At 36.1% G+C, this 23,310-nt stretch overlaps 1 protein-coding gene across 1 annotated transcript in view; it reads left to right on the top strand.

Annotated features, from left to right (window-relative positions):
• Window positions 1–23,310, top strand: part of SLC2A12 (solute carrier family 2 member 12) — a 72,877-nt gene that overhangs the window by 37,860 nt on the left and 11,707 nt on the right. Inside the window, exon 3 of the mRNA XM_072643391.1 lies at window positions 20,155–20,277. Coding sequence (XP_072499492.1) covers window positions 20,155–20,277 — 123 coding nt within the window. The remainder of the gene's footprint in view (window positions 1–20,154; window positions 20,278–23,310) is intronic.

The following is a 23,310-nucleotide window of genomic DNA, read 5'->3' as shown; positions in this document are numbered from 1 at the left end:
GAGGGAGAGAGGGGAAGGCATTGGGATATTTCTTTAAAGAACATTTCACCCACAGGGATAACCTCAGGAGGCACACAATTCATTTCCATTAGGTTCTCAGGGGGTTAGGCATCATGTTACTCAGTTCAGCACAATGCAAACAACTTAAAAGCTGCCAGCAGCAGCTGCGGTGTCAGCTTATTTCACAGGAGCCAGGCTAAAGGTTTAAGCATTTCTTTCAAATGTACATAAACCCTTGGTATTTGGCTCATTAGAATGGCGGTTCATTTCATGTCTCTGAGTGTTAGCTTCACCCATAAAGGCTGCCTACTCTATGTACTAATCATTGATATTCATACAAGTTTGGGGAATTTATAAAGTGCTTTGCATATATTATATATCATTTACTATTTCATTATACTTTAGATAATATTGGGTAAACTTTGCCTCTCCCCTAAGACTACTACAGTCCTCTGTCTCACAGTATGCTGAAAAGAGCATTGGAGCTGGAACCCAATGGCCAAGCCACTTAATTTCTCTAGGCCTCAGATGCCTCAAGAGGGTTTGACCTAAATTAACTTCAAACATCCTTTTTACCTTCAAAGATGGTTCATTAAAAAAAAAAAAAGCTGTAATTTTGTTAGCGTAGGAGCTACCTTATCCCATCATGATTTATAGTCAAGGTCTAGAGCACTAAGTCTGAAGTATGAAGACTCAAGTTCAAATATGGTCCCCAAAACTTACTAAACTACATGACCCTGGGCAAATCACTTAATCCCTGCCCACTTCAGAGTGCCTGAAGCTCTAAAGTTGTGATTCTATGTGTCTGTGAACAGTCACATTCATCTGAGAAAAAAAAAAATAAGGAAAGCAGAGTGGGTCCAAATAGATGCTTCTCTAGATAATGACAAGAATTGATCTGAATGAGTCTGGTACTGATTAACCAGGTTTTCTCACTGTTCCTAATCCTATCGCTTCAAGATCATAGAATTCAAGATAGAAGGGACTTTAGAGGCCATCTAATCCTCACTGGCCTCCTCCCCATTTTACAGATGAAGAAAATGAAGCCCAGAGAGATGGATGACATATCCTGCCATTGAAAGAATATCAACTCCTTGAAGGAAGGGACAAGCTTTGTTTGTTTGATTTGTTACTGTATCTCCAGTACCTTGCACATAGTAGATATCAAATGATACTTTATTAGGTTGGGTTATTGAATTGTTCCATATGTGAGACCAGCGGCTGAGACAGAATTGGAACTCAAGTTTCAACTCTAAATCCAGTCATTGTTCTCAGCAAGCCAGAGCATAAAACAGTTTCCAAAAGATTCTTTTCTGAAAACATATTTCTGGCCATGATTTAGTGAAGCTGGTTAGCTTTTTCACCAATAAGTGAGATGACTTGGGTAACTGTTCTACCTTCTGTTGACAAAATGTGAAAGGCACTCTAGTTTATACTTTCTTTTCCCAACTGTTAACATATCACAAGGGCAGTGAATGAGTGCTCTCTCAGAACTGGGACACAGTGTTTCTAATGATGATGACTAAGTACTGCAAATCCCCCTGTTGGAAAAGCTTCAAGTGGCATGCCACGAGATCTGCATGCCATATATTTGGTTATATTGGCAACGTAGGACTTTTTTAGGGGAGGAGGGAGGGTTGGAACTAAATTCTTTTTATTTAATACTCGCCCTCTTAAAATGATTTGTGGAAATGACAAGTGTCACTATGACTTCCAGGTATACGCACTAAAAAGAGTAGATCATTGTTCATTGAATTGAAAAGTGAAAGAGAGGCCCTCTCGCATTTAATTCAACATCCTTAATAGACAACACCGGGCTATCTATCAGAGCCCGTCCATTGCAATATGAGGGGCAATTTTCTTGAATTTCTAGCCCCACGAAGGGGGATGTGGTAGCATAATTAATATTCTCCCAATGCATAGGGTCACTATGACAACTCCTTTTATATGTTCATTTGTCAATCTGAATCTAAATCACTCCTAAATCTAGCAACCATCAACAAAAACAAACATGCAAATATACAAACAAAAGCAAAAAAAGCCAAAATGTACAGTCATAAACTAAAATATTTGTTTTAAATATGCATTTAAAATATTTTAAACATACATTAATTTTGATTATTTTTTTATTTTTTTGTATATTTGCCTGTTTTCTCCTGCATCATTCAACATCTTTTACTTCCTTGTAATTTATTTTATTTTTTTAAATTACAGTCATTACTGAGAGGCACCGTGGTGTAAAAGACAGATATATTTGACATCAGGAAAACCTAGGTTCATATTCCACCTCTGACACTTAGGAGATGAGTGACCATAGGCCAGTCACATGATCTCTCGAAGTCTCAGGTTATCCTCTAAGATTATAACTCAAAAGATCAGATTTCGGTTTGCATTGGTGCTAAATCATAGGTTCTTGAATGTGGTTCTGTTTTCCTGTTTATTCTGCTTTTCACCATTTTATATATGTTTTCTCATATTCTCGGCATTCCTGTTGTTCATTATTTCTTAAATTATAATAATCCATTTTCTTCTTATAACACAATTTGTTCAACCATTCCTCAATCAAGAGGCACCCATTTTGCTTCCAGATTTTTGCTACTATTAAGAAACACACATGTGCGCACACATACACACACACAGCATCAACTTTTAAAAAGTTACTTTTAATTATTTTTTTTTAGTATTTTGGATATTTGTTGAACCTTTTTTTTCGTAACTTCCTGCGCTAAGGGGAAGACAAAGGTAAATTGCTAGTAATGAGATTGTTAGATCAAAGGATGTAAACAATTTAGTAACTTTTCTTGGATAATTCCAAATTGTTTTCCAGAGTAGTTGTACTAGTTCATAGCTCCACTAACTTTGTTTTAGTTTGCCTGACTACTTTCAACTCTGCCAACACTATTTCCATATTTTATGATCAGTGCCAACCCTCAGGTGAAACCTTAGAGTAGTTTTAATGTGCATTTCTCATATTTCATGATTAGTAATTTGGAGCATTTTCTCTTACAGTTACTGATAATTTATACTTCTTCCTTTGAAAAATGTCCATATCCTTTCTTTGAAGTATTCATATTTGCCATTTCTTATTGTGTGATGTTACATTATGTTCTTATAGCACAATTTGTTCTGTCGTTCCTCAGTCCTGGGATATGCGGGCTGTTTCTAGTTGCTTGTTTCATTTTTATTTCTTGTTTTTTGCTGTGACCAATAAAATTGTATACCAGCACCTTTAATCTATTAAAGAACTCTGTCATTTATAACTTAAGGTCTGGAATGCTTTCCCTTTGTAGGAATTAGATAGATAGATTGATTGATATATAGATAATTTATTAAGCTTTTTACCCTCCGCCAGGCACTCTGCTAAACAAAGTTAAAAACATTAAAATTGACAAAATATATTGGAATATTATCATTAACACTACAAAGGAAGAATTTGCTTCAGAAATACTTTAGAATTCCTTTTAAGTAGCCAGTTCTCCTAATAGTACCATAGGATTTTAGAGGGGAAAGGATAGTAGAAATTGTCTTGTCCAACCTTGTAAAGAGCCCAGTCTCTCAGGGCTGAAAGGGACCTTAGAGATTATCTAATATGCTCTCAGGATTAAAATTCAGGTCTCTTGACTCCCAGGGCAATGCTTATATGCATAAGGATTTAAGAAAAGCAATAAAGCAAAGTAATCCTGTACAATAATGTTATTCCCATTTGGATGAGCTCTTACCTAATTAATTTTCTTTTGCTATTCAAATTAATTTCCTCATTTGTAAAGTATGTACACATGTGTATGTATATGCTTCAGTATATATATGTGTGTACATATGCTTCAACATATATATTTGTATACATGTATATATGCTTTAAGTGTGACTATACACACATGTGTATATGTATGTATATAGATATATGTGCTTCAGTCTGTGCTTTGAGTGTCTGTTTGGACATGGCTAATATGGGGATTTATTCTGCTTAACGATATTTTGCCATCACAAATAGGGCTGCTATATTTTTGCATGGAGGACTTTTACCCTTTTTTGTGATCTCTTTGGGGTACAGACCTAGTGTGGTATTGCTGGATCAAAGTATATGCACAGTTTGATTGCCCCTTGGCCAGAGTTCTAAATTGTTCTCCAGAATGGTTGGATCAGTTCTCAACTCTACCAGAAGTGCATTAGTGTCTTAATTTTCCCACATTCTCTCATATTAGTCAGTCTGATAGGTGTGAGGTGGTATTTCAGAGCTGTTTTAATTTGTGTTTCACTAAACCAAAGTGAGTTAGAGCCCTTCATCCTAATCCTATAGATAGCTTTGATTTCTTCATCTGAAAACTGCTCATATCCTTTGACCATTCATCAGTTGGGGAATGGCTTGCATTCTCACAAATTTGACTCTGTTCTCTATATAGTTGAGAAATGAAGCCTTTATCAGAGACACTTGCTGTAAAGATTGTTTCCCAGATTAAAAAAAATTTTAATGTCTAACTTTTTGAATCCGTGCACTCCAGAGAAATGTATCAATCACCTACTGCTAAGTGAAGTGCATTATCACTTTTTTCATTAGGACATTGGGATGATAATGAGGAGTAGTCAGTTGATACAAGGAGGGGGGAAAATGAAATCTAAAAAAAAATTTTTTTAATGTCTACAGATAACTTTTTAAATCAGCACACTCCAGAGAATTGTATAAATAGCCTATTGCTAAGTGAAATGCATTATCATTTTTTCCATTAGGATATTGGGAAGCTAATGAGGAGTAGTCAGTTGGTACAAGGAGGGGAGAAAATGAAATCTGAAGGGTTTTTTACATACCTTGTAATTAAGCGATATGGAGTTTATAGGAAAAAGAAGGGTTTAAGAGTCTCAGAGGTTATTGATCTTGTCTTTAGTAGTAAGAACAGGTAGTTGAGAAATTCATTTAATGTATCTGGGTATTTGTTTATTCTATAAAATGAAAATAAGGCTTCTTTGCAAAATGTGTTAAAAAAATTTTTTAAATTGTCATAAGCACTTGATAAAAAAAAAAAAGGATTCTATTTTTGACTTTCTGCTTTTCCTTGTACACACTCCTTAACTCCAAGTCCACTCTTTCACAGTATCATTGAATACCTTTAGGCTAGTGATACCCATATCTGCATTACCAAGCCTATCCTCATACACCAGCTTCAGTCTAGCATCCCCACCTGCCCCTTGGGCATTTCCCCTTTGAAGATTTCCACTTTGTCATCACCTCAAATCCAGTGCATCCAAATTTGAACATATCATCTCCATCTTCCTCTCTCAAGTTCCTTGTTTTTTTGTTTTTTTTTTTTACCATCACTGTTCTCTCATTCACTAAGGCAGGAAAACCTGCAATTATGTTTGATTCATCCCTCTCCTTCTTCCCTGTGTTCATTTGATCACAAAGTCCTGTCTACTTTTACTTCAGATTATCTCTTCCATCTGTCCTTCATTCTTACAGTCACCACAGGGTAGTAAAAGTCCAGACCCTCCCATTCCAATGCTCCATGCTTACATTACTGCAGTTGTATCTTTCTTAGTTGCCTACCTAGCTTTAGGCTCTCTTATCTTCAGTTTGACCTATTGCTGCAAGGTTAGTCTTTATTCAATATCATTTTTATCCTCACCCACATTAGCTTAGAAATACTTAATGAATAGTTCATTTATTTTCTACCACATCATGGAATTTCTGAGAGGCTGGAACTTTATGACTCATTCAGTTCAACTCTCACTTTTCAAATGAGGAAACTGAGGCTAATAGATGATAAATGACTTGACCAAGGTCACATAGCTATTTGTGGCAAAAGGAGGACTCTGCAGCCTAGATTTACATTGTATGCAAATACATATTAGCTTTACAGATGGATTTTTAAAAAAACTTGATTCTGAAAGCTAAAATTCTTCACAGTTCTACAAATATCAGATCCTTAATCTTTATATGTCATGAACTCATTTGGTAGTCTAGTAAAGCCTATGGACCCTTACAATATTTTTTTCATATATAAGATTAAAATATATAGGATCGGAAAGGAGATCACAAGCTAGTGAAAATAAAGATGTAATTTTTTTCCCCCAGCCAGGCTTATTGACTTCCTGAAATCTATCCATGAACTTCTTGGTGGGTCTTTTCAACCCAGATTAAGAAATCTTGTTCTAGTAATTCTTCAATTTCCTATTCTAGACTTTATGCATATATATTTATATATATATATACATATATTAGATATCTGTACCGATAATATATAAATTTCATGTATACTGTTCATACACAATATGCACATATTATATGTAACATACACATATATAAATATTATATACAATGTATGATGCGTATATAATAGACATCATATATAATGCAATGCATATATAGTCCACATATCATGTACAATATACATACATATAACATATATATTATATATAATACACACATAATGCACCACACAGTGTAATAGACACATATAATACACATGCATATATAACACATTATGCTATATATATTATATACGCATATAATGCACATATATCTCTAATGTATATACATATAATATACAATGTTATATTATGCACACACATATAATATATGCATGCTATATATAATGTACACACCTATGTAATACACATCTACCCCATGTAATGTATGCATATATGCATGGATACACATATCACATATAATGTACACACATATATCATAGATACATATGATGTGAGCATGCAACAGTAAAAACTACATGTGTAAATATGAGTTGAAATCAATTCTATTTTTAAAAACTATTGAGTATTTAGAAAAACAAAAGCAAAACAGTTCATGTTCTCAAAGGGCTGTCGTACTATTTGAGAAAAATAACATGTGTAATGTTAAGTCTATACAGGATAAATACAAAGTAATAAAAAGTGGGGTCCTAATGGTACAGGAGATCAAGAAAGACCTCCTGAGGAGAAGTCAAAAGACACTTAATATTTTAGGACTTTTTCATATCAGATTCTAAATATATTACAAAATCTTATCCATCTGATGTAGTTAGTAATCAACTATTGCTTGTGAAACAAGAAAAGTCCTTGATGTGAATAAACTAGGCAGTACTCTATACTGAAAGCTAAAGTCCAAAGAAGATTGAACATTCTCAATTAAACCTCCTTAGTTTTGGATCAGCAAATACCAAAAGATTTCATTTATGAGATACAAAGGCAGTATTTTTCCTGAACTTTGTGCTGTCAGTTGCTTTAAGACCTTGGTGAGAGAACCTAGAATCAGGCTAAACTTGTTTTTACAGGATTTTATAATCTCTCAAGTTAATTTCACTAAGAATCTTAACTTTGATCTTTCCAGAAGTGTTATGGTATAGATCAGAATTTTTAACTCACTAATCTAGGTGTTTTCCCATAAAAACTTATGTTGGAGGGTAAGACAAGATCTCTGGTTTCTAAGCCTGTTTTCAAATGGTGAGGCCTTGGTTCATAAAGATGATTTCTCTTTTCATTTTCCTTATGATTCCAAGATTTGGGTTTGTTTTATTTTTTAAAGTCCTTGGTTTTATTGTTATAGGTCAAGTTGGCAAAATATTGCCATGCAAAGAACACAGGTCTTGAAGTCAGAAGACTTCAGGCAAGGTTCTGCCTTGGACACTAACTAGATAGTATAATCCTGGAATCCCAGTTTTAACACTAGAATTCTACACAAATCAGTTCTCTGATTCTTAGTTTTCTCATCTGGGAAATGGGTATAATCTTCCTCATTGGTTTTTGCCAGTAAAGACCTATATAAATGAGAGTTGTTATCATCATCATCATCATCATCATCATCATCATCATCATCATCATCATCATCATCATCATCATCATGCACAGGGTACCACATTTTTGTTACATTCCCCATAATTTCTCATGGGATCCTTTATGTTTTGTTTTGTTTTTTCTTTTCAATGATATAGTAGAATAGAAGACCTACCTCATAGTCAAAAAGACATAGATTCCAACTTTAGATCTGATCCATACTGACTGTGTGACAGTGATCAAATTGCAAGTATCAATACATCTAGGCAACTCTCTATACAATAAATTATAGATCCCTGCATTTGTGTAGGGAGATTTATCAGTGGCAGTTCCTTCTGTTGCTGTTGAGTGGTGTTTGACATCATGACCCTGTTAGGAGTTTCCTTGGGAAAGATAATAGAGTGATTTGCCATTTTCTTCTTCAGGTCATTTTACAGATAAGAAAATTGAGGTAAACAGGGTTGAATGGCTTGCCCAGTGTCACACAGCTAATAAGTATCTGAGGCTGGATCTGAACTCAGGAAGATGAGTTTTCCTGACTCTAGACTCAACACTCTATCCATTGCACCACCTGACTACTTTAGGAGTTTTCTACACTGATGAAAAAACAAGTTCAGATTCTCCTTCAAAAAATAGGTCATAGTGAAATATCTTTGATCTTAGGAGCTCAAAGTGTTTACCAGTACTAACTTATTAAACAACTCTCCTATCTCACAGCTATTACCTTAAAGAAGAATAATATTAAGGAACTTAAGAGAGATTAAGTCATTTATTGGAGGTCACTCAGCAGTTAGTAAGAGAAAACTATGGTGGTGATATAATAACCTTCTTAGCCACAGCTTAACTACTCAGGTGGAAATACTAGGTTGCATTGATAATGATGGATTCTTAACTCTTGCTTCTACCACTATCAATTTCTTAAGAGCAATTGTGGAAGAATTAATGGAGAAACAGGCAGCAGCCCTAACAAAGGAGTACCTTATAAGTGAGACATTACAGTGTTTTGGACAGAGCATTGAATTTGGAGTCAAGAGAGTCCTGGGTTGGAGTCCCACCTCAAATACTCTGAGTTAGGTCAACCTAAGGAAGTCTTCTGGTTTCCTTCAACCTCCTTAACTGTATTGTGTGTGTTTCCAAAGAGCATCATGACATCAGGGAAATGATGATATGATTTGCAGTTGACTTTGATTTGAGTGAAGCGGGGCTGTGCAAGGTCACCAGCCTCAGTTTCTCCTCCACAGCCATCTGGGTCCAGTGGTCAGATATTCATCAGGACAACTGGAGATAGCCCTTTTAGGCCAAGGCCTTTTCAGGTTCTCCCTTTGAGTGAGGTAAGGTCCCTTAGCTGTAAAATTGTGACAGGAATACTACAGCACTTATCTTACAGAGGTGTTGTATCAAATGAAATAATGCAAAGGAAGCATGTTACAAACCTTAATGTGTTCCTGTAAATATAGACTAGGGCAGCTAGGTGGTGCAGTGGATAGCGTCCAAGGCCAGAAGTCAGGAAGGTTCAAATCTCACCTCAGGCACTTACTAGCTGTGTGATCCTAAGCAAGTCATTTCTTGCTGTTTGCCTCAGTTTCCTCATCAGTAAAATGAGCTGGAGAAGAAAATGTTTAAACTACTCCAGTGTCTTTGACAAGGTAACCCCAAATGAGGTCAGGAACATATCGTGGACACGTCTGGAACAACTAAACAACCACAAAAGTATCAGCTATTGTGGAAGGAAGAAAGAAGAAAGAACAGAAGGCTAACATGAAATTCCTTTTCCAACTCTCCTCTGCCATTATAATGCCTCAGCTGCAGTAGAAAGAATAATCAGACCGCCTGATGACTAGGGACAAGTCAGTTCCCTTTTTCGGATCTCATTTTCCTCATGTACAAAATGAGGGGATTAGACTAGATGGCCCCTACCATCCCGTTAGGCTCTGAATCTATGATAGCTTTGTTAGTCATTATACTCTTATAGCAAAGTCCATGCCCTCAGAGCCAACCAGACTAGCAAACTTCACGTCATCTCACCTCATTTCTGTACACCCTCAGTGTAGAACAAGTTTAGAGTGTGCAAATGTGTGGCCCCAGAGTGATCTGGCATTCAAAAGAGTTTTCCAGGAAGTTATGGATTTAGGGTTTAGTCAGCTTTGGGGTGTGTCTGGAGGTATGGCTCAGTGTAGGACCCAGCCCCCTCAACTCCTGTATATCATCTGAACTTTCCTCTCAATGTGAACTGAAATCTGATTGTTGTTTGTCCTTCATTCTTGAAGAAGACCATGACATCAGGGAGGTAATGCCATGCCTTGCGAGTGAATTGGATTTAAGTGAGAGAGGGATATGCAAAGTCACAAGTCTCACTTTCTCCTCTGGAGACATTTGGGTCCAGTGGAAAGATGTACATCAGTATGACTAGAGATGCTTTGGACCATGCAGTGGGGGACCTTGGCCTTACTAAGCTAAGGTCTTTTCCAGGTCTCAGTTTGTGTGAGGCAACACCCATCCAGTGATTATGGCTAGGTAAGAAATGAGGCAGACAATGGCCTCTTTTACCTAGTTTTTTAAAAAAAAAATCAATCTGGTTGGGGAAGACCCTCAGGGTTTCTGAACAAAACAAAAATAATTGCTATTTACACTTATTTGAGCCTTTGGAGCCCAAACAATAAGCAAGTGAGGCTTGGGCTGGGACCTATTGTTGGCCAGTCACTGAGAGGCGGTGATTTGGGTTTAAGGCATGGTCCTTAAAAAAGAAATCTTGCTCATAAACCCCAGGATAGCTTGTGAAGTTCCAGGGATCAGAATTTGTAGAAATCTGTACGGCTTCTAGAGCTTCCTCAACCTCTTGGAATAAACAGGCCCCAGAACTGGAGCAGCCCTTACTCACACTGGCCCTCGTTCTGGACCTGAGTCAGCAAGCTAAGATTGGGGGGTGGGGGTGGCATTTTCTGAGCTATTAGCTTCATGGATTTAGTGTTGGAAAACAATTTCCTAAATGAACAAAGCAAATCTAGAATGTATGTTGCTACATTATTGCCAAGTCCCTGTTACTAATTCCACTTGGTTGATTGTTGTCCTTCGTCTTCAAAGAGAACCAAAATGACATTACCATGATAAAGTCAGGTTTCAGTGTGTCCGAGTGTAGCTGATCAGACCAATATGAGCTCGGAATGCTCTTCCACAGGTTGGGTACAGATAGTCCATGTTAATATTTAGGGTGGATATCCCAAATTTGTGCATCCTGCATTTACTTTGTGCTGTCTCAATTCTGCTTTGCTCATAGAGCACAGCACCCTTTCTGATGTGGGCACACCATGCTGTGTGGTCCTATGCCAGTGTCTCCCATGTTGCACAGTCAAATCCACAGTTCTTGAGAGAGACCTTGAGAAGTGTCCTTGTATTGTTTCTTCTGGCCACCATGTGATCACCTGCCCCATGCGAGTTCTCCATAAAATAGTCTTTTTGGCAAGCATACATTTTGCATTTGAACAACATGGCCAGCCCATCGGAGTTGCACTCTTTGATTAAATATTTACTATGTGCAAAGCTCTGGGGAGGGGATATGGGGTTACAGGGGCTAAACTTAGTGAGAGAGAATTATATATATGTACACACACATATACACGCATATATTACACACACATATATACAAATTTGTGTCTATGTCTATGTATGTGTGTATATATATGAGATGTGTACAGATAACTATAGCCATATGTACATGTATACCTATGTACATATATGTGTATATACATGTATTCACACACATCTCATATACACAAATATACATAGACACACAAATATATATATTTGTGTATATCTGTATGTGTGTATGTGTGTGTATGTGTATATATATTATATATATATATATATATATATATATATATATGACAAAAGGTAGGATGTGATAAAAAAAGTGGAGAGATCCAGACAAAGTACTTTAGACAAATTTGAGGAGGGAGTAATTTTATATTTAATTTGCTAAAATTGAAGGATTCTATCCTTTATGATCTTAGGCAGTGTATTCGGTACCCTATGTCTATCAACTATGTTTATGTATAGAAAAAATCATTGGATTAGTTAGCTGATATGAAGAGGTCATTTTTCCCCCTTCTCTACTCCCTTCTCCCCATGTTTCCTGAGTTAAATATGCAATGATCTGGAACAATTTATTGCATAACTACTTAGTGATTCTTAGAACTTTAAGAAATATTTTAAAGGCTCAATCCTAGTCTTAATACTTGTACCAAATACCTTGTTTAGCTATGTAGTGTCAGTCCAAAGTTAAGAAAAGATATGTATAGGAAGAGATGCTGAGAATAAATATAGTATAAAGAAATAATGAGGTTTTGCAAAATCCTCTTTTGGAATAAAAATAGTCATTTTTATTTTAGAAGGGAGTTTATCTCCTTTAAAATCCTTAGTTTAGGATTTTATATCAAAAGAATTCTTGATTTTCCAAAGGACAGTTAAGAACATGAAGTTGCCAAGTTTGAGACTATGACAAACAAGTACAGGGTCATAGAACAGCAGGTTCTAATTTGGAAATTTACTTAGTTGCTTTACTCCAGGATGTGAGAAGAGAGGAATAACATTCAGAGCTACATCATATGTATCTCAGAGTTTGCTCTGGCATGAATTACGTTTTCTTCTAACCCTTGGAACTTAAAATTGTGATTCATCACATTAGACCTAATTTCGTTAATAGCACCAAAGCTCAATTTATGGAGAGATTTGGAATTGGCAAAATACTTGTCTCACATCATCTCAATTGATCTTTACAACAACCCTGTGAAGTAGGGTTCTGTTGTCACCCCTCTTTTACAGATAGAGAAAGTGATGCTCAGAAAAGTTGAGTGATTGCTCTAGAGTCACACAGCTTGTGTCTCTGGAACAGAATTTGAACCTTAGGCAGTTCTTCCTAATGCACATTCCAGCCCTTGATCTATTATGTGATATTCCCTCTTTTAATTTGATAGCAGTTCTTATTAAGGGTCTAATATGTACTATATTACATAACAGGGAAGCTAAGAAGTTTAGTTAAAGGTTCATAGATTTAGACCTGGAAAAGATCCCAGAAGTCATCTGGGTCAGTGGTGACAAACTCAAACAGAAATGGATCCCTGAGGGCATCATATTGACTTAGAAAGCCAGAAATTAACATTATCTATATTGTAGTTTTATTTATTTTGTCCAAGATTTCCCAATTACATTTTAATCTGATTTGGGCAAGAGTTTTGTGGGGCTGCTAGTTAAAGGCTGCACATTTGACTCCTCTAAATCTAGTCCAACCATCTCATTTTACTGAGGAAGAAATCGAGCCTTAGGGAGGAGAAGATCACACAGTAAGTAGGAAACTGGGATTTGAACCCAGATCCTCTGATTTCAGACCAAAAGACTTTCCAGTGTGCCACAGTGCTGACAGATTAGTCTGCTGCCCACATGGAATTTAGTGTGTAACTGATAATCAATCCAATGTATCTATTCTCAACGCTTGTTTTCCTTCTCAATCCTCAAAGCCTGAGATTTTTTTTCATTTTGCTTAAATTCCAATTTGGGAGAATGCTATTTTATGCAGTTTATGGTTTAGCATAACTGAAATGAAAGAGCATGTTGATAGGAAGAGTTTCGGGGAAGAACTACTGAAGGAACAATTGGCTAGTTTATATCTGGTCTAAAGAATCATTGACTCATGATGTGATACAACACAATTCTGAGCAAATATTTGCCACTACTTACTCCCCCTACTAAGAAATTATAGTTTCTTGGCATATAGGCATGCCTTGAAGTAGCTTACTAACCTAACCCTAACCCTAACCATAACAGGTCTATTTGTGAGAAAATTGCTGGACCTGACAAATGGATCATAGGGTGGGAAGAGATAATCAGAAGCCATATAATATACCCTCATTTTGGAGAAACTGAGGCATGAGGATAAGGCCCAGGGAAGCTAACTAAGCTAAGTCATGCAGATCTGTGGCATCAGAGCAAGATTTGACCTCAAGTTCTCTGCCTCCAGATGAAGGGAATGCCAGCATCCCAGTTTTAAGATAAAGGAAGCAAGGAAGTGGTGTGACATAATCGAAGGAGAGAATCAGATGAACAGAATTTTTTTTCTGAGCCCTGTAACTATACAAGAAATGTGACCTTGGAAAAGTTATTTAAGGTTTAGATCTTGAACAATCCTTAGAAATCATCTAGTCCAACCCTTTTATTATTTTATTTTTATCATTGCATTGACAGAGAAGGTAAAAACTTTGTAACTGACAGAGAAATAAACTAAATGTCACCACCCTCTTCCAGCCATTCTGTGGGGTGGGATTTGCATAAATTAGTTTGGTAAAATTACAAATGAGTTGAAAGGAATTTTCTAACCCTCAGTCATGTAGTAGACTAGATAGGAGCAAAGATGTTAAAAAAAAAAAAAAAGTTAGAAATTCCAGAAGCCTAACAGTTCTCCTGCCTGGCTATGGCCTGGTTCTTAATTATAAAGAACAGAGCTAATCTTTAGGGTTATGAGCTAAAAGAGCCGATAGATTCCCACCCCCACCTCCCATGTGAGGAGGAGTCGAAACAGCTGCTGAAGACCAGCAAATGGCAGCAAAGAAGAAAAATAGTAGCCTGCAGCTCAATATTTTACTCAGCTAGCAGCTGACATCCACAGTCCTTTGGGGATGAGCAAGTGCCTCATTGGAGTAGAGAGGGATCACAGTTGGGACACAACCTTTGGAGCATGAGTTGATTTAGCTATCTCTGCATGATCCCTAGGAATAAAACTTCCCTGGCCATATATGCTCCTCTCCCCAGTGGTATAGGAATCTGTGAGATGAGGAACCTTTATGCATATTAAGGGTGGAAGAGGCAGTTTCCATTCTACTTATTTAAATGTCTTTTGCTTTGATCTACTTTTTCATCTTGTTGATAAAAGAAAAATATGGATGGACGCTTGTAAGCTGTGGTTTTGAGTGGATGTTGGCCTCAAGACGGTTTTGAACTTGAGGTGGATTTGAGAGAAGCCATATGTAGGCCATGTTTATGTTTAAAATATGTTTAAAATAGTTAATTGCTTTTCATTTTTTATACCAATAAAATTATTCCAATATTCCAATACCAATAATTATTGCAATAATCACTTTCTCAACCACCAAAACTTTCCTTTATAAACAACAAAAACCAATTCATCAATACCAACCAATATGTCAACTGTGTCTTTCAGTATATACAATATTCATGCACCCATATCAACTGCTTCTTTACTAAAGGGAGGGCAGGATGTTTGATCTTTAGTCTGAATACAAAAATTGTATATCATAGTTGTTCTAGACCATACCCGACTCAGCCTGATATGGTGGTTCAGGATTAAACATAATAAGACACCTGTAAGTAATCTAATATTTAACAAAAGGGGCTTACTTATCAATAGCATGAAAAGAATATGTAGCCAAGATACAACACTGTTTCAGTTGATTAGACACAGCTCCCTTGTCTCTGCCTGTCTGATGGTGGAGATTCCAATCAGTAAGAGATTCTTAATAAATGCTGTTGACAGATGGGCTTTTATACTTAGGTGACCAGGAAGCAATGTTCATAGGACAAGTCAAAATCCCCTGAACCAACAAAGTCTTGAATGATTTTGGTTTCAATGACTTTTAAGGGAAAACTAGTCCAGTTGACATAGCTGAAAGGTTATTAAATATTGCTCCTAGTCTAGTAGTCACTATTTTTATTTTTCTCCTGGTTCTGCTTTCTTTGGTCAGAATTAATTCATACAAATCTTCCCATGTTTTCCATCTTACAGCACAGCTACATTCCATTCCATTAATTCATTCAGACATTTCTAATTGATGGGTTCCCACTTTGTTTCCAGTTTTTGTTTGTCTGGTTTTGCTATTACAAAAGGTGCTGCTATGAATATTTTGCAATATGTATGTCTTTTCTTTCTGTGATTGATCACCTTGGGATATATACCCAAGAATGGTATTCTTCCATTAAGGGGAATGAACACTTTCCTTTTCTTTCATAGTGTTTTCACAATGGCTGTATCACTAGCTGCTTTTACAGATTAGGAAACTCAAGTCCAGAAAAGTTAATAAGTACCTTGCCCAAGAGCACATATAAGTAGGAGAACCAGGATTTGAACCTAGACTCTGGGATTTTCCATCCAACCTTCTCTTCTGTACTATACCAACAAGACTTCCTAGGTCATCTAAGATACAGTTTCCTTATCTAGAACATGAGGAGACAGTTCTAATTACCTTGATTGTTGGTGCTGTCTCCCTCCTCCTCAAATGAACATATGTGTTTTTATCCTAATTTTACATGTTATGTTCTCTAATAGAATGTGGGTTTCTTGAGGACAGGGGTGGCTTTTCATTTTGTCCTTGTGTTTTCAATGTGTGGCACAATGCTTTTGTACATATTAAGTACACTAATGCATGCCTTTTGAATTGGATTGGATTAGATTGTCTGCAAGGAACTTTGGAGGAGCAGACACAGTAAAAAGAATCAGTGCTAGAGAGGAAAAAGATTTTAGGACAACTGCTTCTTGTTATTTAAAAAATATTTTTACTATTTCAGAAAAATATATGCCTTAATATTGGATATTTCTGGAAAATATTTTTATTTTTTCTTTCCAAAACCAGATGAGTTAAAATGCAAATGTGGGAAATTGTTTTTCCACTAACTAAATGAAGAGATTGTTCCCCCTTAACCTTCATGTTAATATCTTCTATGACTGAAATGACTCAAATATGGGGAAACCTCCTGTGGTTTTAGTTCGAGAATTTAAAAATAACAATTTAACATGTAGATGTACCTTTAATTTATCAACAATTTTGGTCAAATTTGATTTTCATTCTTTGAAGGCAATATCTTAGTCTCCATTTTGTAAAAGCAGATATTTTATTTATTTATTCATGTATCTTTTGATATGCACAGAAACATTTAAAAAATATTATAAAATAATTTTTCCCTCATTCCTTCCCTTTTTCTATCTTTTCCACTTTGAAATGGGAAATCTCCTGCTAGAAGAGATTTCTATCAACTGAATATGCTGCCTTTGTCAAGGCAAAGGATTCAATTAAAGGAACAGTATGACTCAATACAAGGTGAAGTAGAGAAAAGGAAGAGTTAATTAGCACTTCGCTCCTCTACATTTCCTATTTCTTGCCCCCTCCCTCCCTCTATCTCCTGCCTATTTCCTTTGGGCTAGAAGTAAAGAGTGCTCACGTCCTCATTCCATGTACAATAGAAAAAGAATGGTCACATCGTCATTCCATGTATAATCATGGGGGAAGTTACTAATTGTGAGGTTGGGCTTCAACAACTGCCTATTCCTATTTTCCCTGTATTTGTAGGTTCTTAGACTCCAAATATGAAACAGTGAATGAAAATTAATCTTAAATGCAACACCATCCTCTAATCATTTTTAAGCCCAATTATATTCAGCAAATTTTCTTGTACATAGCACTTGGATGCTGTGGGGATGCAAAGAACTCTAACATTGTGTTCCTACCCTTAATGAGCTTCTCACACACACACACACACACACACACACACACAGAGTTAAATAACAATATAAAATCTTCATAATACAGATGCTATGTCTTAGTGTAAAAGTAAAGTCCTGTAGTTACATTCCCCAAATTTCCAGTTATTTTAAAACACCTCAGTTAGAATAGAGTTATATTTTAATATCTGTTCTTCCTGTAGGCCACTTCAGTAAAGGTAAGACTGTGAAGGCTGGTTGCTCAATCAATGTTATACTGATATCAGAGAACACCGAAATAATAATACTTCGTCATAAAATAAATGTATTTTTAATTGTTTCAGAGCAGAAGCATGAGATAATTCAGTATGTGACTTTGGGTCTGTAGAGGTTGTGTAGACACACTACCTACTTGCACTACCTACTTGACAAGGTTATTAAGAAAGCATTTTGTAAACAGTAATGTTCTCTAGAAATGTGATCTGATTTTACATGAGATAGCATAAAAAGTAATGGTACAGACATGTTGTATGATTAAATTGTACTTAACATGTCTGTGAGGTACAGGGTGGATTGGAGAACAGTGAGAAAAGAGATTGGAGAGACAGAATGTTGCAATAGTTCCATTGTAAATATAAGGTGATAAAAAAGTAAATTGAACTGGAAACAATAGCGAGAGTAGCAAGAAGGGGAGGAATGTACAAGACTTGGAGAAGGCAAAATTGGCTGGACTTTTTGACTATGGAGAGCAAGAGAGAAGGAGAAGTCAGATATGATTTGAAAGTTCCAAGTTTAGGTGACTGGAAAAATAAAGGTATTGGTTTTCCTACTCTGTGTTTAGCACAGTGACACTAGGCACTTAATAAATTTTTATTGATTAATAGTTCTATCATAAATAATGCATTGCCTTGCAGCTTGCAAACTTCATGTCTTTTGCTTCATGTATACCTTTTTTAGGAAAATGTGAAGAGGAATTAATTGCTAAAGCAAAAATGAAAATTATGAATGTCATTTTGACTATTATAAATATCCAAATTAACCATAAAGAACATATGAATACTATTTGCATCCAGAGAAAAAACTGATAAATAGAAATGTGTATAGAATAGTTTTACATTTATATACATATTTGGGTCTAAAGGTCTCTAGAGTGAGGGAGAGGGAGAAGAAAGAAAAAAAGAAATTGACACAACTTTATTATATATATAAATATTATATAGTTAAAAAGAATAGCAAGTTGTAGACAATTGATTTGCATTTGCATGGGCAATCACCTTTATTTTTACAATACTAATTTATGGAAATACTTGTTTTATTTCACAAATTAAAAATAAAATAAATAAATCTGAAAAAAATCAGCACTATAAAAAAAATGAGAACTCTAGAAGAGTAGATCCCAGATCACTGTTATTGTTCTTTAGTAGACAAGGATGAGAATCTGAAAGATTCTTGGTGCACTGACCTCATATGTGTCTAATCACTTCATGAAGATAATGACAGACCAAGAACCTTATTTTTGCAGGAATTACTTCATCTTCCTTCTCAGCCACCCCACCCCCTTCTTATAGGGAAAATATCAAAGTATATAAAAGTAGACTGAAGATTAAATGATCCAAATTATACAAATTCCCCAGCCTGGCATTTAAAACCCTTTACAAGCTGGCTCTTGCCTACTTTTCCATGCTTATTTAATAATTCTCCCCCTAATACTCTCTAGGTTCTAATCAAATTGGCCTTGCAGTTCTTCTTAGTACAACAATCAATTATTTCTTAAGTACTTATACGTGCCAGGCACTGTGCTAAATACACAATATATCTCTCACCTTTGGATTAAGACATATATGTTCTTTCACATAAAAATGTACTTTTTTCTTACCTCCACTTAGTCACTTCTTACACAGAAACTTTCTTAATGCACCCAGTTATTAGTCATTTCTCTGGAAATTATATTTGATTCCTGTGTGAGTATTTATGTATATACTTTGTATGCACTATTTATGGTATATTTTGTATCCTTCCAATAGAAGCATAAGCTTCTGGAGGGCAGGGAGTGTTTTCTTCCTTGTTTTCTGTATTCCACAGCTTAGCATAGAATCTGGCATATATTAGATTCTTAATAAATGTTTGCTTGGCTATGGAACCTTGCATACCCTTTGACCCAGGAATACCACTAATAGGTCTGTATTCCAAAGAGATCAAAGAAAAAGGAAAAGGATATATTTACAATAGTATGTCCAAAGAACTGGTAATTGAGGGGATGTCCATCAATTGGGCAATGACTGAACAAGTTGTGGTATATGAATGTAATGGAATACTCTTGTGCCGTAAGAAAGGATGAGCAGAGGGACTTCAGAAAACCCTGGGAAGATTTATATGAACTGATGCAAAATGAATGAACAGAACCAGGAGAACATCGTACACAGCAATATCGTAAGGATAATCAACTGTGAAAGACTTAGCTATTCTGAGCAATACGGCGCCCCAAGAAAATTCCAAAGGACCCATGGTGAAAAATGCTGTCCACTTCTAGAGAGAGAATGGGTGAACTCTTGAGTAGAGATGAAACCATATTTTTCTAAACTTCCTCTTTTTTTGTTTTTTATCAGTGTGTATTTTCTTTTGAAACATGGAATATGTTTTGTATGACTTATTTAAAATGAGTATCATATTACTTGCTTTTGGAAGGGGTGGGTGAGGAAGGGGTGGAGGGGGAGAATTTAGAACTCAAAATAAAAAAAAATCAATTTTTTCACATGTAACTGGGAAATATTTAATTAAATAAATAAAATATATTAAAATAAATGTTTGCTGAATTCAGTTTACATAAAAGTAGAATCAAAATTATGCTTATCCAACTGGTTCACTGGAACATGGTTGCTTATGTTCTTTTCTCATCATTTTTTTCTGTGCTTCAGTGCCCTGGCTGGTGCTCAGTGAAATTTTTCCTGGTGGAATTAGAGGAAGAGCAATGGCTTTAACTTCTAGCATGAACTGGGGCATCAATCTCCTTGTCTCACTGACATTTTTGACTGTAACTGGTAAGGAATCTTTGTCTTCTTTTTGTGAGGCATATTTTGAATTTTTCATAAAAAAATGGACCTTCCCCATCTCCTAGTCCCAAGTCAGTGAAGCAGTTCTTCTGAATATTAACTATCTGTGTTATTAAAAAAACCCCAACAAACTGAGCCCTGGGCCTCAATGTCTGATTCTGAGCCCCTGCTAATGAATTTTAGAAGTAAATTCCTTTACGATCTTACAGGGCCATAATTAGGGGTCCTATCACCAGGGCAAGCAGCCCAGAGACAATGGGTGTGGAAGCCATCCTCAACTGGGGAGTCTTTGATAAGTTGCCTGGTGAGGGAAAATAGAACCCCCAGATTAGCACAAGTCTTCTCCTGAGGGGCTACTGTCCTTCCTCCAAGAAATGGTAGCTTCCTGTTTTAACTAATTATTCTTGGCAACTACATGCTAAGGTCAGTTGCTTCTTTCTACTTGGCATCTAAGAAACCTGATTATGGGGGAGAAAAATGAAATGGTAAGACTTAAATAAAATGGATCTATGCTGTTGGTAAGGAGGCTAAAAGGTGACTTTGATGCCAATCCCCATAAATCTCTCAAAGTATAATATTGGAGCTGGTAAGGATTTTAAGGATCATCAGGTCAGCTCCTTCATTTTATAGAAGTGGTCTTTAGAATAGGGAAGTTACTTGGCCAAGATCAGAGAAGATGGTTCATTAAGCTATTACTGAAATTGGAACTGAGATGACCTAGGGTTCAATTGAGGTCAAATCTCATAGACTCATGGATGGTGAAAGCAGGAAGGGACCTTCTCCAACTGTTTAATTTTTCAAAGGAGAAGAAAGGGGCCCTGAACTAGTGGTCAAGCAAGGCTTTGATCTGATTCCAGCTTCTGATTTCAAGGCTAGCACTGTTTCACCTACAATATTGAAATTTTGGTTTCTTTTGGATCAGCCATAGTTCCTGGTCTCTTGATTCAAAAACAAACAGATGAACAAGGAGGGAAAGCCCCCAGTCTTTCTAAGACATGGATTTTTAACCTGGTGTCTACCCCCAATGGATAGATTCCAGAAGTCTTATGAAACTTGACTGGAAAAAAATTGCATTTTTATTTCTAGATAATTGATTTCCTTTGTAGTACTAATTTTTTTATTTTGTGTGCTTAAAAGCATTCTGAGAAGGGGTCCATGGTGTTCAACAATTCATGTTCAAAGTTAGTCCTACCCTCTATCTGTTCAACAGGACATTGTCGTTGCCCTGACCTGGTTAAGGCTCTCAGGTCATTTCTAAAGTCAGAAAGTAGGGTAGCAAAAGAACTGGTCATTCCCTCTGACCAGTTCCTCCCATGTATATTACCCTCACTGTCCATCCTCACATCTGTCAGTTATTTGTGGAGTGGAAAAGAGAAAAAGAAAGGATAGAATGGGAAAAGAGGAAAGAAAACAGAACAATAGACAGAGCAGGGAAGGAGAGCTAAGGTGCTGGCTAACAGACTCAAATTTCAAAAAGATCTTGTTTATCAAGTGACCCTGACAGATTGGAAAATGGAAAATTAGCTGAAGCTAACAAGATACTATTTACCAAGGATAAATGTGAAATCTTGTACTTGGGTTCTGAATATCACTGGATTAACAGTGGTTCATGTGACAAAAAAACCAAAGGCTTATAAATTGACTATAAACTCAATAAAATCCACCATTGTTGCCAAAAAGCTAGCGTGGTATTGAGCTATATTAGTAGGAAGTACAGATTCCAAAATAAGGGTGATAGTAGTCTCGCTGTACTGTACATTGGTTAGAACGCATCTTCATTATAATGCTTAATTTTAGATTTTTAAGAAGTTTTAAAAAAGGATGGTGACAAACCAGAGTCCATCTAGATCATAATATAGAATCTAGTTTTGTTGTTGTTGAGTCATTCTGTGATCCCATTTGGGGTTTTCATGGAAAAGACCACTCTAGTGGTTTCCTTCTCCAGCTCATTTTATAGATGATGAAACTGAAGTAAAGGTGGAAGTGACCTGCCTATGTCACACAGCTTATAAGTGTCTGTCGCTGGATTTGAACTCAGAAAAGTCTTCCTGACACCAGGCCTTACACTTTCCACTGTGCCATCTAGCTGCATTTTAAAGAGTCTAGTAACCATGTCCTATTATAATCAGTTAAAGGGATTGAGAATAGTTATCCTGGAGGGTAAGCGTGGAGGTAGGAGTAGGGAAGAGGAGAAACATTGGCAGGGGTTGAAGTGAGAGATGGGGGAGGGCATAATAACTCTTAAAATAATCTAGTGACCTGTTATGTGAAAAGGGATTAGATTTACTGTATATTTGTATTCAGAAGATATTAATAAGCAGAAATTGTAAGGAGGTGGGTTTTGGTTAAAAATAAGAGACCTTTGTAAAAATTATAGCTCTAAGTGAAATGGATTGTATTAATGAGTACCCCATCATGAGAAATATTTAAACAGAGACTAGATATTGTAGAAAAGATTTCTGGATAGTAGGAAGCTGGACTAGATGACCTTAATGGTCCTTTTCAATTATAAATTTCTAGGGTTTTATTATTTTAGGGGAAAAACATACAAGAGAAGAAGATAGGTGGATGGGAATAGAAGGTTAGAGAACCATACTGAAGAGATTTAAAAAGAGAGTAAAAATTAAAATTAATAAAATAATTGAAATGTAGTATTACAAGATTCAAGGAATAAGAGCACATTATAAGTACACATTTTAAATTTATGGGTCATATTCTGATCAGTTTTTGCAGCTTCATTCCCATCAGTAGGTTGTTTTGGGACATCCCCTAGTTGAAGGTCATCAAGCAAAAGCTGGATAATCATTTATCCACTGTGTTGTAGTTGGGGTTCTTCTTTGGGCATGGGTTGGCTTACATGACTGTTGAGATTCCCTTCCAACTTCGAAAAATTCTGTGGTCAGTGGATTTGGTTGGAAATGATTAGAGGAAGTATCAGGCTGTGAATTCAATTAAAAGACAATAAAAAAAAATGAACAATAACCATGAGGGTCCCAGGTCTTGCTAATATTGTTGTAATTT

The sequence above is a fragment of the Notamacropus eugenii genome, chromosome 2, assembly GCF_028372415.1.
Source record: "Notamacropus eugenii isolate mMacEug1 chromosome 2, mMacEug1.pri_v2, whole genome shotgun sequence".
NCBI lineage: Eukaryota > Metazoa > Chordata > Mammalia > Diprotodontia > Macropodidae > Notamacropus > Notamacropus eugenii.
This window is presented reverse-complemented; position numbering and strand designations above follow the sequence as displayed.